We start from the raw sequence: 18,215 nt of genomic DNA on the forward strand, positions 1-18,215 counted from the left end.
CTGTCATTTTGCCGCCTCACCTGCGCCCATTCTCAACAGAGCCTCAGTGAATGAATTTTAGGGTATAGGGTGCCAGTTTCCCGGCAGAAGTCTGCCTGACCCTGGTGAGAAACAGAGAACCCCCCAAAAAGTTCCAACCAGAGTGTGACTGAGGGTAGAACATGGAAACACAGTTCTCTTCCCCAGGGGTGTTCACGGCCCTCATGGAAGAGGTACGGGAGGTGCTAAGAAGGGTTTTCGGGCAGTGAAGAAAGAGGTAAGCGCCAAGGAACCCTGAAAGTCTATGTCAGGCCGTGGGTGGGGCGGGGGGAAGGCCTGGGGATGTAGAGCTATGAATGCCCAGCCCGTGGCCACTGGGTCATCTTGCTGAGTACCCGCCATGGGCTTGGCAAGGGAGGAGGCTTTATACAAGAAAGATGTGCCAGCCTCAGCCATCATGTCGCAGGGAGGGAGGCCACTTATAAGCTTTGAAACTCTTGAAAGCAGAATGAAGTTGTAAACTGAGGGGGGAAAAGGCTACGATAAAAAAGCACTTATCTGGGTGTTTTAGATTTGCAAACTGGGCAGCACAAACTTAGGGGTCAGCGCAAGTTGTGTCTGACTGGGGTCTCTGTTTAAGGGGTTTATAAAGGAGAAAAGAAGGGAGAAGGTAAGATTGCAAACTTTTTTTTTTAACAAATATATATTTTTAAAGATTTATTTATCTATGCATACAAGAACTGGGGTACAGGCTAGAGGTGGGGGGGGTGAGAGGATTCACCAGAGACAGAGTTAGGAACAGGCAGAGTGACTGAAATACACTGCTGAGGGGAGCAGCGGGTGAGTCAGGAGAGGTCTGCTGCGCCATGTGGGTTTCTCCCTGGCTGGGGATTGAACTCGTGCAGCAGTGGCTGTGGCTAGTTTCATAGGCTGCGTCTTAACCCCTGTGCCACCAGGGAGGCCCAAGATTGCAAATTTTTTTCCCAAGAATTATGATTGGTTAGGGATTATATTCCTGAGATGTCCCTGACTTTTAGTCAAGCTGGCTTTGGTTAGGATGGAGAGAGAAGAAGAGAAGATGCCTGCAGGTTCTTGGGAAGGCTGTGCCTAGCTGGAAACATCTTCAGTCAACAGTGATTTTAAGTTGAAAGTTCAGTAAGAAAGAGTTTGGGGGCCTCCCCGGTGGCGCAGCGGCTGAGCACTGGGTTGCAAAGCTGCCCGCAGCCTCTGCAGCACCAGTTCGATCCCCGGCTGCTCCCCGGCCACCAGAGGAGGGTCCCACATGGCGCGCAGACCTCTCCTGCCGCCCGCTGCTCCCCTCAGCAGTGTACTTCAGACCTTCTGCCTGCTCTGCTCCCGGCTCTGGCTCTGGTGAATTCTCTCGCCCTCCCGCACTTCTGACTGTACCCAGTGCTTGTATGAATAAATAAATAAATGTTTAAAAAAAAAAGATGGAACTTCTTTAAAAAAAAAAAAGAGTTTGGGCACAGAAAGGAGCTGTGTAACCTGGAATGCCCCCTCTGACAGGTGCTTCTGCCCAAGAGCCTGGGATGAGTGGCCCCCAGATTTCCCTTTTGGGGTACAGTCAAGCTTGGGGCTCCCCAAGCTGGTTTTCTCTTCTGTAGAATGGGGAAGTGTCTTCAGGGTCGTGGTGAGGTTTATGAGTGTTTAGGCAGCACTTGGCACACAGAGGGTGCTGAAAATCTCACCCACCTGTGAATCAGGGAGGAGGTGGTGGCTGAGCAACTGCTTCAGAGGATGAGTTGAGGGGCAGGGGGTGATGGGGACTTCATTTTTCATCCGTCCTCTGGCCATTCCCATCCTGACCCCGGCTCCACAATTCCTAAGGGCTGGGGCTGAGGCTGATTTCAGGCTGGGCCATGATTCTGCCTCGGTGAAGCGAGTGATACATTTCACAGGGAGCCCCCGACGCAGCAAAATAAACAGTATTTTAGTGCAATGTTGGGGAAAAAATCAAAATACCTGCGAAAAGCCCCAATGAGTCAAATATCCAAAATGGAAACAAAGGACAGGCTCTGACCTTGCACTTGCACGACCCTGTCTCCCTGGCCTCACCCTCGCTCCTGCCGGCTCTGCGCGCGCCGCCGGCGCCGCGGGCACAGGTGGGCGGCGGGCACCGGCGTGCGGCCGGGCAGGTGGCGGGCGCGTGGCACCGCGGGGCCGCGCGTCAGTTTCGGTTTCCCGCGCCTGCGCCGCGCGGGCAGGGTCGCGGCCCCCCGCGGCCCCCCTGGCGCCCCGCCCCCGGGCTATGTAAGGCGGGCGGCCGCGCTTCGCGCCACCGCTGGGCTCCGAGTCCCTCCGCGCAGGCGGGCGGCCCCGGAGAGCGCGAGCCTGCGACGCGGAGCCCCTCATCATGGTGAGCGGGCGCGGCCCGGCCGGGGAGGGAGGGCGCGAGCCGGGCAGGGGTGCCCGCTTCACGGGAGAAGAAAGCGCCGGGGGTTTGGGAAGGGCGGTGGCTTGCGAATGAGGAGCGAGGCCCCGGCGGGCGCGGAGTGGAGACTTTCTCTGCAGCCCCGAGGCGGGGGCAGTGGGGGCGCGGGGAGGGCCCTGGAGGAGGCAGGGGTCTGGAGCTGCGGAATCTGCCGCCTCTACGGACCCCAAGGCGCGGGGCCCAGCGCCCGGGAGGAGCCCGTGCAGCTGCCACCCCGCGCGGGCAGAGCTGGCGCACGGCCCTCGCCGCCCCGGGCCCAAGGGGTAGGGATCTGCGTGCCGGCCTGACTCGAGGCGCTGGCGGAGGTGGCGCCATGTTAGAGGAGAAGGGTTCCGGTGAAACTTGTCACTTGTGGGTTTCAGCAGGCACGAAAAAAGGGGTTGAGAGGTGCTGCAAAGACGCACAGCAGAGTGTGGGCTGGGCCCTGGTTGCAGGTGCCCTGTGCCGCCCAGTCCTGGGGCAGGCACAGAGACCACGACTTTGTGGGGGCGAGTGCAGAGGAGGAGGTGCAGGCGCGTTGAATGGGACCCGTTGTCCAGAGCTCTCCTGCCCTGCCCCCATCAGCCCTTCTGTGAGACCATTGTCCCCCCATCCCAGACAAGAGAGTATTATCCCTGGCTGCCATTGTTGGGGGAAGGGAGGCGGTCTCTGGGTAACCCTTCCCCACCTCCTCCCATTTCTGCACATTCAGAGCCAGGGCAGCTGTGGCTTTGCCCAGACACAGAGACCCCCACCTCCAAAGAGGTCCTCCTTGGTCAGTGTCAGGAATATAACATCGAGGGTCAGCTCCTAGGGCCAGCCTTCGGGCCTCCCCTGCACACGTATTGTCCTAAAATTTTAGCAGCGGCAGCAGGGGGTGGGCCTTGAGGCTTGGGCCCTGACTAGCGGCAGGTGGTTTAGGAGAAAGCTCAGGGGCACTTCCCTGCACCGTGCACCTCCAGGAGCAGACAGGTACATACACCCTGCCATTGGGGAAGCTGCCACTACACCGGGGTGCCTGTTGGTCTGACTGGGGAACCCCGAGCCAGGGGTCCCGGGTTAAAACAAGGACAGAGACAAGGGGCACAGCGGGGTGGGCCCAAGTGACCTGGCTGACTTCTGCTCTTCTCCTCACACAGAATAGAGGCTTCTCCCGGAAGAGCCACACATTCCTGCCCAAGATCTTCTTCCGCAAAATGTCATCCTCGGGGACCAAGGATAAGCCCGAGCTGCAGTTTTCCTTCCTGCAGGATGAGGAGACGGTGGCCACGCTGCATGAGTGCAAGACGATGTTCATCCTGCGCGGCCTGCCGGGGAGCGGCAAGACCACACTGGCCCGGGCCATCGTGAGCAGGTACCACGACGGCACCAAGCTGGTGTCCGCCGACGACTACAAGATCACCCCTGGCGCTCGGGGGGACTTCTCGCAGCAGTACAAGCAGCTGGACGAGGAGCTGGCTGCCTACTGCCGCCGGGACGCCCGCATCATTGTGCTGGACGACACCAACCACGAGCGGGAGCGGCTGGAGCAGCTCTTTGAAATGGCCGACCAGTTCCAGTACCAGGTGGTGATGGTGGAGCCCAAGACGTCGTGGCGGCTGGACTATGCCCAGCTCAAGGAGAAGAACCAGTGGCATCTGTCGGTCGACGACCTGAAGAAGCTGAAGCCTGGGCTGGAGAAAGACATCCAGCCGCTCTTCTTCGGCTGGTTCTTGACCAGGAAGAGTTCCGAGAACCTCCGCAAAGCTGGCCAGGCCTTCCTGTCCGAGCTGGGCAACCACAAGGCGTTCAGGAAGGAGCTCCGACACTGTAGGTGGCGGTCTGGGGGCGGTCAGCCACACTCACGGCCCCTGGCTGGCCGCAGGGGCTGCGCGCATGGGCCCGTCTTCCAAGGCCCCGGGAGCAGCGTGGGGAAGCCTGGGGAGGCTACCAGGGCACCTCCCCAGGTACAGGCGGGAGGGGGCTGCTAGCGCAAGCCCCTGGGGTAGGGGAGAGGCGTTTCCCAGAGCAGCTCCCATCTCACTCCTCCTGCCCTCTTCTCTCCTCTCCCTGCCTTGGTCTAGACCCCTGACCCCGGTATAGCAGTAGGTTGCCAAAAAATTATAAGAGGGGGCTATTGTGACTTCACTGGGGATGGTTGCCAGACTTTGGCCATCTCAGGGCATCCTGTGGCTCCAGAATGCGGGTCTCACGCCTGGTCCAACCCCCTCTTTTGCAGATGAGAAAACTCCAGAAGGGATGTGGGGTTTGCCCAAAGTCAGAGTGAGAGCCCTGGGTGCTGCCGACTCCAGCAGCAGAGGCCTCCCTGTCCTGGGCGGGACTGGGGCTCTCTGGACATGGAGGAGGACCCCCGTGGCCTTTCTCCCTATTGGAGACCCAGCTACACTTTAACCCATTTCTAGTTCCCTCCAATTCCAGGTGATCTTCACGTTCACATTCCCACCCATGTTCCCTTGTTTTGCTCAGAGGCAGCTAATTTGTACCTCTTATGGGTCCCCAGAGGACTTCCTCAGCTCCTAAAGCTGGGTCTCTGGAAGCCACGGAACCACGTGCTGGCCGTGGCCTGGCCAGGCTTGAGCCCTGTCCCTGCAAACAGCGTGAGAGAAAAGTACCCCAGAGGCAGCCTTCCCGGTTAGAGCTGGTGCCTCTTGTCAGCTGCTTTTCACTGTTAAACCTGGACTCCTCCTCCCGGCACGTAGCAAGGCCGCTCTAGGGTAGAGGTTCCCCTGCTCTGCAGAAGCTGGAGACATCCTTGCAGGGGCTCAATTCTGGGAAGGAGGAGAAACAGTGAAGGGCAGACCTAGGCATGGGGACCACAAGTCTGGACACAGAAACGCCAAAGCAGCTACATGCCATCCTAGTAGCTCCCAAGAGCCCTCCCGTACCAGGCCAGGTTCTCATCTGCCAAGCCAGCTGGCAGGGGGTATGTTATGGTGACCAGGTGACTCCCTGTCCAAGTGGACAAGTGAGAGGGGGTGCTACTGATAGCTCCTGGAGTGGTGGTGGGAAAACTGGGGGGCGGGGGCTGCCCTAACTTGTACTGGATGGACAGATAAGGGTCCGTGACCTGCCAAAGGGCCAGTAAGTGGGCCGGATGTTAATGAAGCACTTTCTGCCTCCTCCCGTTGTACCGCGTGCTCCCCAGCCTGCCTTGTTCCTCCTCCACCTCTCCTGACTTGCCTCTCCCACCAGATGTGATACTGTGAACCTCAGTTACCCTTGGCCTCTCCTGTCTAACCCTGGGGTACAAGTGCCAAGTGCCTTGCTTTTCAAGCCTGAAACCAGGGAATGAAAGTACTTTTTCATAGTTCCAAAGTTGCTGTTAGTTTGACCAATGAGTGAATGATAGTGGATTGCACAAAGTTTAGGCTTGAGGTCCGATTTTTTTCCTCTGGGTCCCCACGGTGTTGGTGGTCGATGTCAGGAAGGCCCTGGAGGAACCGGGCCCATGTCCCTGCTCTCCCGCCCTGACCGCCGCACTCTCTCCCTGCAGTTGTCCCTGGCGATGAGTCCAGGGAGAAGATTGATCTGGTCACCTACTTCGGGAAGAGACCCCCGGGTGTGCTGCACTGCACCACCAAGTTCTGCAACTACGGGAAGGCTCCTGGGGCAGAGGAGTATGCCCAGCAGGATGTGAGTGCTCCCCAGGGGTATCCCGCTGAGGTAGGGAGAGGGAAGGGCTCCGGAGATGAGGACCAGAAACCAAACAGCAGCTCAAGAAGGATGGCGCCTCCTGCTCCAGATGGCCCCTTCACAGGTGTGAGGGCAGACCTCAGGTGCCTTTCTAGGGAGCCCACCTGGCAGTACCGCCCGCCTGTGCTGGCCTCCTGCCCCTCAGTGCCTTTTCCTTCTGCAGATCATGGAGAACGCTGGTTGGCAGCAGGCTCCTGCTCTGGCTGTGTGAGCCCGCACTCACATGTAGCTGTGGGGCCCTGGAGCTCTGAGGTCCTTGCCCCAGGCCCGAGACCTGGCCTTGCCCCAGAATGGGGACTGTCGTGGGATAGCAAGGCTTACTGGCTTAGGGGTACCAGACAGACCCCACCACACAACTTGTGTCCTCCACCCTCAGCCTCTTACTTGTTGATCTTTAAACCCTTTAACCCCTTCCCTGGCCCTTCACCCTCCTCCCCCTTCCCTTGCTCATTGGTCAGTCCCCTCCCCCTCACATGGAAACTCCCTGGGGTGTTTTGACTGGCACACCATAGAGTACCTTTAGCACCTGGCATAGGTGCATGACGAAGGCCTTCCACTATGGTCTCTAACCATCCATTCACTTGGCAGTACTTAGTCAGCACCCGTTACGTGCTACACACTGTTGGGGCTGAGCAGAAATAGAGCAGCTTTTATGTCAGATGAGAGGGATGAGCTTTCCCAGAGAACCAGCTACACCCAGATATAATCAGCTGCCAACCAGGTGCTGGGAGATGTGGATCAAGGGCATTTATCTCTGGCCTCGTCCTGGCTTCCAGGATGTTGCCTGGCTAGCAACAGTAGTGAGCCCAGTAGTGACAGTCGCTTGTTCTGTGCCCGACACTGGTCTAAGCTCCTCACCCCATCCCTCCCCCCTCCCCCCACCTCGAGGTAGGTTTTCATATCATCCCTCTTGACAGGTGAATAAGCCAACTCACAGAGGCACTTGCTCCAGGCCCTGCAGCCCCTAGGTTGGGGAGCTGGGTTCCGAACTCAGGAGTCTGTTTAGCCCCTGCTTTTCTGGCCCCTCGGTGTTCCTCTCATTCGCCTGAACACTGTCCATGGACACGTTCTTCAGAGACACACACAGGCTGAGTGGCAGTGTCTGGATGAGAGGCCTTTACAAGCACTGCTCAGTCCTGCTGGCCTCTGCCCGCCCCACCCTATCTCGCTCTCCCTCCCCGGAGGCCACCACCTCTAGCTCAGTCCTCTCATTCATTCTCACCCTCCATAGGTGGTGAAGAAATCTTACTGCAAGGCCTTCACGCTGACCATCTCTGCCCTCTTTGTGACACCCAAGACAGCTGGAGCCCGGGTAGAGCTGAGTGAGCAGGAGCTGCCCTTGTGGCCAAGTGACGTGGACACGGTGGTCCCCTCTGACAACCTGCCCCGGGGCAGCCGCGCCCACATCACCCTTGGCTGCGCCGGTGACGTGGAGGCCGTGCAGACAGGCCTTGACCTCCTAGATATTGTGCGGCAGGAGAAGGGGGGCAACCGAGGCGAGGAGGTGGGTGAGCTAAGCCGGGGCAGGCTCTACAACTTGGGCAGTGGGCGCTGGATGCTGAACCTGGCCAAGAAGATGGAGCTCAAGACCATCTTCACAGGGTACTACGGGAAGGGCAAGCCTGTGTCCACACACAGCGCCCAGAAAGGCCGTGCCATGCAGTCCTGCACCATCATCTGAGTGCCCTCACTGCCATGTGCCCCTCGATCTTTAGAAGGGAAGGGGGAGGAGGGGGACGTGCCCCCAGCTTCATCTGATTTTTTTTTTTTTTTACTCAAAGTTAACCTTCCTGTAACTTTTAAAAAATGTGTAAAATAACTGCCCTTTTCCTACCCACTGTTTCCCCTCTAACACTCAAGTTGTCAACACAAGCAGGGGGTTGTGGGTAGGCAACATTCAGGAACCTGGACCAAAGCTGATGAGGCTGGGCCGAATGGGCCTGGCGCTGCAGCCACAACCCAGCCCTGCTTCCAGTTACTGGTGCCCTAGCTCCTGCCCTGTCCATGGCCCTATCCAAAGCTGCATGGACCCCCAGGGCGGGCAGGACAGCTGTGGGAAACTAGTGTGGGCTTGAGAGGGAGGATCCCTGGGCTTTGATCCCATTTCTTAATCAGTACAGCCCCAAGAAGGCCGGGGCTACTTATCAGGGTAGAAAAAGGGGGTTACCTCCCACCTTTGGTCCAAAGTGCCTGTCCCTGCTTTCACACTGTAACTAGGTAACAGTCTGGTAACTAGGGAAGAAAACAGTAAGAAGCAGCCGTATCCAGGCTGGCTACTGGCCTTGCCCTGGCCATCCTTCCCAGTGGTCTGGCCGTGTGGATGGGAGATCGAGGCCAGAGACAGGACCTCGGTGGGGAAGCTCCAGTCTTGCTGTCTGTCCGGCCCATCTTGCCTCCTCGGTGCCTCTGGGGGCCTCTGTGCCTCCTCTAAAGGGGCTTGGTGGGTACCAAGAGCCAATGCAGCAGACTCCTGCTGTTAAGGGCCAAGCCCCTCCCGGTGCCTCTGGAAGGGGTTAACACTGCTACATGTGCTGTGATTCCTGGGGTGCCCTCCACTCGCCTCTGCTCAGTAACAGGACCTTGCTAATCAGGTTGTCACTAGACGAAAGTGCTTGGGATTTAAGTTACTATCCTGGCTTTGCCCAACCTCAGCAACTTGTAAGACTGATAATGAAATAAATCATGTTAATCCGAGCCGTGTGCCGTCTCTCTCACCCTTCTGTGCCCAGCTCAGTCTTCCTGGGGCAAGGGCTGGGTGTATTAGGACTGGCTTTGTCCCACAGCTTGGGGCCATCGGTCCTGTCTCCCCTCTGCTGGCTGGGCACAGCTGTGGTGAGGCTGGGCAGCTGAACAGTGCTGGCTTTCATGAGCAGGCAGAAAGGAGAGGTTGGCCTAGGGTGCACACAGAAAGTGGGGGTTGGCTGGGTAGAGGGCTATACAGCACAGGGCCTGCTGTCACCCCATTAAGCGTGACAGCTTTGGCAGGTATGCCAAAGCCTAATCCAACTCAAGGCTTCTCAGTAAGTAAGTTCTTAGTTGGGTTCCCCAAAATCCCTAAGGCAGGCTCCCCTTGCTCAGTGCTACTTCAAACGGGAAGACCTGACATTTGAATCTCTTCCAGGCACAACAGGCACTTGAATGGCTATAGGGGGAACTTATAGGCTGACTCAATCATTTCAACCTGACCTTGGCACTAAGGGGGAAGTCTGGAAAGAAAGGATTACCTTTCTTATCTAATCCTATTTAGGATTGATTGAAGGTCTTTCACTGGCCACATCTACTACCAAAGCACCAAAAGTCTAAGCTTCAGCCAAAGCCTCTGTCTCTGCCAGGAAACCCTAAGATTACTCGCCATGAATATACTAAGTTTGACTTAAACAGCATGACAGATGACACTGTTTTTCTCCCCAGCTGGCCTCCCAGGCAGAAAGGGCAACCACTGGAGAAGGCAGGGGGCACTTGCTAAGAATGTGAGTGACCCACTAGCTGAATCAATGTTAGTGATAGCCCACACCTGGTGAGGGTCTGGGTATCAGGGAGGCAGGATTTATCCCTGGCTTCAGCTTCCTCCAGACTCTACTGGCAACAGGAACCATGCAAACCTGTGATAATCTCCTAGGTCAGCCCAGCCTGGCAGTGAGCAGACACTTACACCCTGTGTGAGCTCTGGACACGAGGCTTCTGTGATTTCTGGTGACCTCACCATAAGATCAGCAACTTTTCTGATGACTCCCATGACTGCCCAAGCTTGGCACAGCAGCACTCCCAGGCCTGCTCAGCACACACATGCTCGATAGGTTTGGCAGTGGCAGCAAGCACCCACTTGCCAACAGCTTCTGGGGCCCACACCCCTTGGGGAGCAGCTCGCTGAGCGTGAAGTTCAAGTCAGCATCCATTCAATGCTGGGGGCTCAGCTCTGGCTCGCTGACTCTGAATTGACACAAAGCAGCTGCCAGAGCAAAGTTCCAGAAAGGGTCAAACCCGTTTATTCTCTTAATTTTTTTCTTTTTTAATAAAGTTAAACAGTAAAACAAAAATTCACAAGCTGCTTCCCTGTCCACCACCCACCTCCCTCCCCTTCCCGCAGTCTTAGGCGCTGGCTCCCTTTCCTTCACCCCACTCACACGGACACAGGGGATCCAACTGAGGAAACAAAACTGCTCTAAGTACATGGAGACATGATGAAGGGAGGAGGTGAATTGTGTCCACATTCAAGGTTAAACTGAGCAAGTTTGCATTTTCTGGGTTCTGGATGACTTCCTTTCATTAGCCAAACTGAAAAAAGAAATTTCCTGGACCAGATGCTGTAAAGGAAAAGAAAGGCTTGTTCATAGGCTCTGTGGGTTTTCTAGGGAAGGTCACTTTGCTCTGGCTATGGAAAAGTCTTCAATCGCTGCTTCAAACTCAGAGAAAAACTTCTAAGGGTGTCAAACAGCATTGGCCCTGGGGTGGCAGAGGGGCAGTGCATGCGGCATGTGACTTCCAACGCCTTCACCCCTGCAGAGAAGCCCTGACGCTAGGCAGCTTAGCGACACCCCCAAACCTGGAAAAGTGTGCCCAGGAGCCTCTCTTCCGCCACCCTCAGCAGCACACAGTGGGCAGGTGCCGTGCTAGATGAGAACTCAGCTGCCTCCACTCAAGGGTCCTCCACTCTGATTCTTATTGGGGAGTTGCTGCGTGGCTAGGGCCTGGGAACTCCTAACAGTAGCCACACGTACCTTCAAAGCTGAAGCCCCCAGGACCACCAAAGAATGCCTTGAAGATATTGTTTGCATCAAAATCTGTGGAGCATGTGGAGAAACAGGGAAGGGACAAAAGAATGAGAAAACGAGAAGTGTTAGAAAAGGAACTTACCATGACACTGAGAGTGGCTCTCAACATCTTCCCATAGTATTCCCGCCCTTCTTACCCGAAACCTCACATTAGAAGTAAGCAAGTCTGCCCAGACCTATGCCAAACTCACCACTTGCTCTTATTCCTAGGACCTATTCCCGCCTTCCAAGTGCAATCCCAAAGGAAAATCTTCTTTGCCTCAACCCACCTGGCTGGGACTGCCATCTGCAGTTAATGACAAAAGACTTCCCCACATTCTGTCGCTTTAATGCTGCAGCTGCTGCTGGAAAGGCTAAAATGCATCAACTAGAGAATCAGACCTAGGATTAATTTTGTTTGATTTCTAGACTGTATGCAGGGAAAAAGCTCCAGTTTTATTAAGCACCTAGTGGGTACCAGTGGTGCTGGGTAAACTTTGTACACATTTTATCATTCAATCCTAATAACAGTTTGTCTGGATATTATTTCCAATTTATACTCAACAAAACAGAAGTAGGGGGGGCCTCCCTGGTGGCTCAAGGGATTAAGACGCAACCTATGAAGCAATCTGCAGCCACTGCAGCTGGAGTTTGATCCCTGGCCGTCCTGGTACCCACATGGTGCAGCAGACCTCTCCTGTCTCGCCCGCTGCTCCCCTCAGCAGTGTATTTCAGTCACTGCCTGTTCTGCTCCCCACTCTGTCTCTGGTGAATCCTCTCGCCCTCCATGCCTCTGGTCTGTACCCCTATTCTTGTATGCATAAATAAATAAATCTTTAAAAAAACCCACAAAACAGAAGTAGGGAGCACAAGGAACTTGCCTAAGGTCATACAGCTCCTGTGTATCTACAGCACTGTGCACTTCCCCAGGCTGTGGCAGGTCTGCTGTCTCCAGCCCTTCTGACCCACTAAGCTAACCACCAGTGGATTCCACGGGGACACAGTGTCCAAAAGGTCTTTGCATCAGCTCATCTTCCTGGAGTCACTAGCTCAGTCAATGTCCCCAGGGTCAACTCTGTCTCTCTCAACTTAGCCCTTTCCCTCTCCAAACACATGCAGCAGCCAAGTCTCCCAGTTATACCCTCCAATCCTCTCCTATCTTTTGTCTTCCCTTCATCCCTTTCAAACCACCTTTCCTCATGGCCATCACAAATAAATTTCCAGAGTCTAAATCTGGTCCCTAGATCCCTTAATGTCTCAATTATTTTAATTAAAAAATTTTTAAAAGATTTATTGTATTTATTTATGCATACAAGAACTGTGGTATAGGTCAGAGGTGGTGGTGGGATGTGAGAGTGTGGGGCGGGGGGGAGTGAGAGGATTCACCAGAGACAGAGTGGGGAACAGAACAGGCAGACTGACTGAAATACACTGCTGAGGGGAGCAGCAGGTGAGACAGGAGAGGTCTGCTATAACATGTGGGTTAACTCCATGGCTGGGGATTGAACCCATGTTGCAATGGTTGTAAATAGCTTGACAGCACTGAGACTTTAACCCCTGTACCACCAAGGAGGCCCTCAATTTCTACTTTTGATTGCTTATAGCTGTTCTCAACTGCGAGGCAGAGCAGTGGAGATGTCAGGGATAACTGTAACATCATCCATCTTACTTTATTTTAAAATTTTATTATTTTTTAAAAATATTTAGGATAGGTCAACTTTTTTTTCTTAAAGATTTATTTGTTTGTTTGTTTGTTTGTTTGTTTATTTATTTATATAAGCACTGGGTACAGTCAGAAGTGCAGGAGGGTGAGAGAATTCACCAGAGCCAGAGCGGGGAGCAGAGCAGGCAGACTGACGAAATACACTGCCGAGGGGAGCAGCGGGCGGCAGGAGAGGTCTTTGTGCCATGTGAGACCCTCGCCGGTGGCCAGGGATCAAACAGGCACTGCAGAGGCTGTGGGCAGCTTCACAGCCCAGCACTGAACCGCCTGCACCACCAGGGGAGGCCCGAAAGATTTTTTATTTATACAATAGCTGGGGTACAGGTCAGAGGCGCAGGAGGGTAGGATGATTCACCAGAGACAGAGTGGGGAGCAGATCAGGCAGATGGACCAAAAGCACTGCTGAGGGGAGCAGTGGGCAAGATAGAAGAGTTCTGCTGCGCCATGTGGGTATCTCCCTGGCTGGCCAGGAATCGAACCCATGCTGCAGAGGCTGTGGATAGCTTCACAGTGCTGCGCTCAATCCACTGCGCCACCAGGGAGGCCCCATCCATCTTATTTTAAATTCCAATAGATTTTCACAGTGGAGGAGAAAAGGCTGCCATCAGATAGTGGTAGGAGAACTTAGCACAGTTCAGGGCCTTTCATTTCTGACTGAGCTCACAGTGAGCAAAGACATTAACAGCTCTCCTCTACTTCCTTATAAGTCTCTGGGGAAACTAAAATTTGTGAGGACCTACAGAAATGTGTGACATAAATAAATGTCAGTCAGTATAGACTTTGCAATGGAAGAAAAAAAGAACTCCCAGTCAAGAGAAAAAGCCCATATTCCTTCCAATAGCCTCTAAGACCTTCTGAGGTCTGACCAGCTACCTTCTGGCTTCCTCTCTCACCACTGCCTGCTTCTACCAACCTCTGCACTTTGAGTCCTTCAAAGATCCCCAATGTGCTCTTTACTTCCAAACCTTCCTTTGCCAGTGATTGTCGCCTCAGTGCCCTCTCTGCAGCCTGGGCACCTGCTATATTCGTGGTACTCAATGGATTTCATGCCAGGTTTGGCGTGTGGGCTGGAATTTGCAAACCCCTAGACAATGGATTCCTGGAGGTTGGGGCACCTATTTTATCCATCTCTGTTATTTCTAGCAGTCGAGGGGTCTCACACATTTTGGGTCTCCATCAATGGAGGCAGCTTCCTAACCACTGGAATTAGATTCTCCCTCTGGAATGTCTTCAGGAAAACTTCTAACACTCCACATTTGTCAGATTTATCCCAGGCTGCCCCAACCAACTCACCGCCCATATTCATGCCCTCCTCATCCAGATCCTGTCCACTGTCATAGCGAGTCTTTTTCTTGGGATCAGAGAGGATGGTAAAAGCTTCTCCAACTTCTTTGAACTTTTTTTCCTCCTCCTTCTGAACTTCAGCACTGGCTCCACTGTGTCGATCTAGAGGGAGGTATACAGGAAGAACTCAGAATCTCAAGAAAACAAAATTTAAGAGAAAGACCATTTCACGTCTGAGTAGAATTTGGTTGATTGCTGAAATGTGGAGGGCCTGGAATTTATCACACTGACAAGCAGCTGAAGAGACTCTCCGAAACTTTCACTCTGGACTGAGTTAGGCGGGGGCCTGTCTAGCTTGCTCTCCCCACTGAGCCCCCTTCACTCCCTACCTGGATGGTGCATCAAGGCCCGTTTCCGATACGCTTTCTTGATCTCATCCTCAGAGGCATTCTTGTCCACTCCCAGAATCTTGTAGTAATCTTTCCTCTTACTCTTCTTCAGTTCTAGCTGTGCATTTTTAAGGAGCTGCTTGTGTTCTAGAGGGAGACATGCAGAGTCAGTGGGCTAGCCTGATGCTGGCTTCGCTTACCAGGTCCCAGCCCAGCTAGCTTAGGGTCAGAAGTCTTGTTAACTACACCACTTAAAAATCTATAGATTTTTAAGAAATCTACTCATATTTAAGTTCTTCTTATCAACCTCACCACACAGAAAAGGAAATGAAAATGACAGGTTTGGGGACTAGAAAATAGGTGTATATGTCAGGATCAGAATCTATGTTCACTTCTTCCTGACCGGTGACTCAAATTAAGTTCCAGGTACACCCCTTATCCCTGAATCAAACAGTTGTGTCCTACAAGATGGCATATTTCCCTGAGAAATATACGTTCTCAAACTCTTTTACCTTTTGTTTTCTCCGTCTGATATACTTTTTCGTAGTCCCGTACTGCTTCTTCATACTGTTCTGTGTCCATGTAACTGAAAAGGAAATACAGGGCAGCACAGGGCTCAGACATAAATGAACAGCAACGGCCTGCAGTGTCACTCTAGGGGAGGAGGCATGGCTCAAGCAAGAGACACACACTTTTGGTGGAGAAGCTTCATAAAACAGGAGTCTTAAGCTAGTGGTGAGAGAAAACTGGCTACCGTTCAAGAGAAAAATGAGAGGCCTCATGACACTTCGACCCAAGCTGAAGCAGCAAGGCAACCAAAAGAAAGTTCCTTTGAATTTCACGCAGAGCTAGTGAGAAGCATCTGGACTGCCTCAGGAAAGCAATGTGAAGGCACCTACTTAATTACTTGGGCTTTTGAAACATACAGGAGAAGTACTAATGGATAAGGAAGAGCCCTGACAACGACAGCGCCACAGACATGCAGGGCTAACTCCAACCCAGAGCACAGTGGGATTAGTGAGTCACTAGAAGATAGGCTCAAGGTGGTGGCTGCTAGCAAAAACTTAAGACAAGTCAACCTGAGAAATACAGCTAAGTTGAGATAGAAAAGGAGATTGTTTCTGTTCCTGCAGGAGAAAAGAAAGGAGGGGCTGCTGGCCCAAGATGGGAATAATCTAGCTTGCCAAGCTCATTGCCAGACCTTTCAAAAATCTTTTTCAAAAAGCAAGGGTTGGGGGGTCTCCCTGGTGGTGCAGGAGTTAAAGTCTCAGCGCTATCAAGCTATCATCAGCCACTGTGACATGAGTTAAATCCCCGGCAAGAAAGCTGACCCACATGGTGCAGCAGACCGCTCCTGACTCGCCTGTTGCTCTCCTCAGCAGTGTATTTCAGTAGATCCACCTGTTCTGCTCCCCACTCTGTCTCTGGTGAATCCTCTCACCCGCCCCTCTCCCCTACACCTTTGGCCTATCTTGTATACATAAATGAGTAAAAAATAAGTCTAAAAAAACAAAGAAGCAAAGGGGCATTTCCCATGTCCTTAACAAGGTCACTGGCACCAAGACCAGCCTACTGATGAAAGAGACCATGGTAACAGAGACGACACCACCAGCTGGGGACTAGGAAGTGGCCATGTGATGCAGCTAGCTGCCACATAGCAGAGCATCAATTCACAACACACCACCACACAAGCCCCTCTTGGCAAACATCCGAGCCCCACTGGGCTTGGCCAGGACAGGAGTGGCTTCCTAGATTGAAGCACATCTTAAGCACCTCTGATTTTGTAATTTACAACATCAAAGAAATGGTGACAGAACCAATGCCCTGCAGACAGAGGGCACAAATGCTACTAGGTGCTCTGAGAAGCCATTTACAGGATGAAGTTATGAAGTATAATGTAAACTGAAGTAAAGAAAACTGGAACTGATAGGCCTGGGTGCAGAATGATGTGATAAGCAAACTTGATGAACTTTACAGGTTCAAGGTAATGTGTTAAACAGGCTTTTATTACAGCAATTTGCATTTCTATTTTACACTTTTTAAAATGCAACGGTATCCTCACATTGAAAAAAAAATTAAGTTGAAGAGAAAGTAGACGCTAGTAGGGCTTTAAGGAGAATGGGAGATCTTCAGCTTCTGACGGCAGATGAAGCAAAGAGCTGGCATCTCCCCAACTCTAGGGATAAACTGAGGCAGAATGGCAGCAGTCAGGTCTAAGATAATCTCCAGTTCTTGACAATCCCAGCTGCTTCATGGGACTGTTGCCAAGGTCATGGCCAACTGTGCCAAACAGTGCACCCAATCCTCTGTGATGAGATTTCAGAAGCACAGCTGTAGAGGACAGTTCTATTTCTAACAGTGATATGGAGTTTTTTGATCAAAGCAATTCCTGATTTTCATTTATTATCCACAGATGAAGAAAACAACCCTCCATCATTATCTTACTAACAAATCAAGAATGTTCTGGTCTCTCCCTACTCCCTGTTCAAACAGTACAGAATATTCTGTTGAATGCAGAATATGGGTGAGCCTCCTTTTTTTTTTTGCTATTACAGATAGCAGTAGTAATGGATATTGTATTTTGTGTATGTTAAGTCTTTATTTTGATCAAAGGTCATCTGGCCCCCAAAGTTTCCACACTCGTCTGTCATGTCAGTGATCTGTGGAGATGACTGGTAGTTGATCTCACAGCATCTATAATATAATACCAAGTATGTTTCTGTTTGACATTTAGAAATTCACTTTAAAAAAGCACCACATAGTAGCGGTTTTCCTATATTTAAAAAAATGGGGGTAATTTTAGGAAAACTAAATGGGAAATAGGCCACATTCTGCACCACTGATGAGACTGGGGGATTTGGGCTCCTGAGACATCAGTAATGGCACCATCTACTCCCCTCTCTCCCCAATCCCTTATATGCCCTGACTAATAGCACTGTGTTTTAAATAACAATTCTTAACAAGGAATGGAATAGGTGTTGGAGGATTGGTATACAATAAGCATGTCTTCTTTTAGGAACTTTAAAGACAGGATGATGTTCTCTGGGAAATAATCTGAAAAAAGAAGAGATGGATTTTGGGGAAAGGTCTCTCCTACCCCATACTAATGGTTCTTGTCTGGAAGAGTCTGATGGGGCCAACAGTAAGTTGATATGCTGGGGAGCACCCTCACTCTGAAAGTAAATCTGGAAACTGAGGCAGGCATAGCCTGACTCATGTTACCTAGTCAGACAGGAGCTTTCCAAAGGGGGTTCCTTTGATACAGCTGAGAGGCTGAAGCAGATTTAATTCCTTCCAACAGTAAGACTGTTTTCCCTAAGCCAGAACAAAGAGGATAAGCACAACTCTCAACTGCCTCAAGATATACTTTATTTCAAGCACAATACATTCATTCAACAAAACATTTATTGAGTGAGCACCTACTGTGTGCTAAGCACTGTGCCAAGTTAGAGCAAAGGTGAACAACATAAAATAAAATCTCCAAAGGAAATGGATTTAAACTTTAACAAAAGGAATTTGGGTCAGGCATCAGAGGAAACTTACTGACCGTGAGGGGCGTAAGACACAGGCATGGGAGACTGAGGGAGCTTGTGCAATCTCCTCCGCTGGAGGTCTATAAAGATAGTCTAGGGCTGGAACAATCCCACCTAGAGGCAGGGGGAAGGACCAAATGACCTCACAACGTCCCTGGTCTGCTTCATCATCCATAATGCAATTCTCCCCTGGCAAGCCAGCAGCAACTCCCTCTCCCCCACACTCCCTGATGGCACTCACCACTGGGCTCTTCTCAAGTAGGCTTTTATGTAAGTGTCATCAAGCTTCACTGCATTTGTGCAGTCTTCTATTGCATCATCTAGTTTCCTAAGCTTCAGGAGAGAGAAAGCAGTCAAACTCCACATCTTTAGTGATTGAGGGAGCCCAGAAGCTGTAAGCATGGCTTCAAAATTCTAACAGGATTAGTGAGA

The 18,215-nt window shown here is 52.2% G+C and overlaps 2 protein-coding genes across 4 annotated transcripts in view; one reads left to right on the plus strand and one right to left on the minus strand.

The window, feature by feature from the left end:
- Positions 1 to 2,294: 2,294 nt before the first annotated feature.
- On the plus strand, positions 2,295 to 8,790 carry CNP (2'',3''-cyclic nucleotide 3'' phosphodiesterase). Its single transcript, XM_084239357.1, has 4 exons — positions 2,295 to 2,356; positions 3,550 to 4,219; positions 5,904 to 6,043; positions 7,335 to 8,790. The coding sequence occupies exons 1-4, from the start codon at positions 2,354 to 2,356 to the stop codon at positions 7,782 to 7,784; spliced, it is 1,263 nt and encodes a 420-aa protein (XP_084095483.1). The 5' UTR covers positions 2,295 to 2,353; the 3' UTR covers positions 7,785 to 8,790.
- Positions 8,791 to 10,268: 1,478 nt separating this feature from the next.
- DNAJC7 (DnaJ heat shock protein family (Hsp40) member C7) overlaps positions 10,269 to 18,215 on the minus strand; it is a gene marked incomplete at its 5' end in the record, with an annotated part of 31,433 nt that continues 23,486 nt past the window's right edge. For all 3 annotated transcript variants that reach the window (XM_084239354.1, XM_084239353.1, XM_084239355.1), the window contains 6 exons: positions 10,269 to 10,407; positions 10,822 to 10,884; positions 13,871 to 14,023; positions 14,251 to 14,397; positions 14,763 to 14,836; positions 18,025 to 18,116. In XM_084239354.1, the coding sequence (XP_084095480.1) occupies positions 10,370 to 10,407; positions 10,822 to 10,884; positions 13,871 to 14,023; positions 14,251 to 14,397; positions 14,763 to 14,836; positions 18,025 to 18,116 (567 nt within the window). In that variant the 3' untranslated portion in view covers positions 10,269 to 10,369. The remainder of the gene's footprint in view (positions 10,408 to 10,821; positions 10,885 to 13,870; positions 14,024 to 14,250; positions 14,398 to 14,762; positions 14,837 to 18,024; positions 18,117 to 18,215) is intronic.

The sequence above is a fragment of the Talpa europaea genome (genome assembly GCF_964194135.1).
Source record: "Talpa europaea genome assembly, chromosome: 7".
Lineage (NCBI taxonomy): Eukaryota > Metazoa > Chordata > Mammalia > Eulipotyphla > Talpidae > Talpa > Talpa europaea.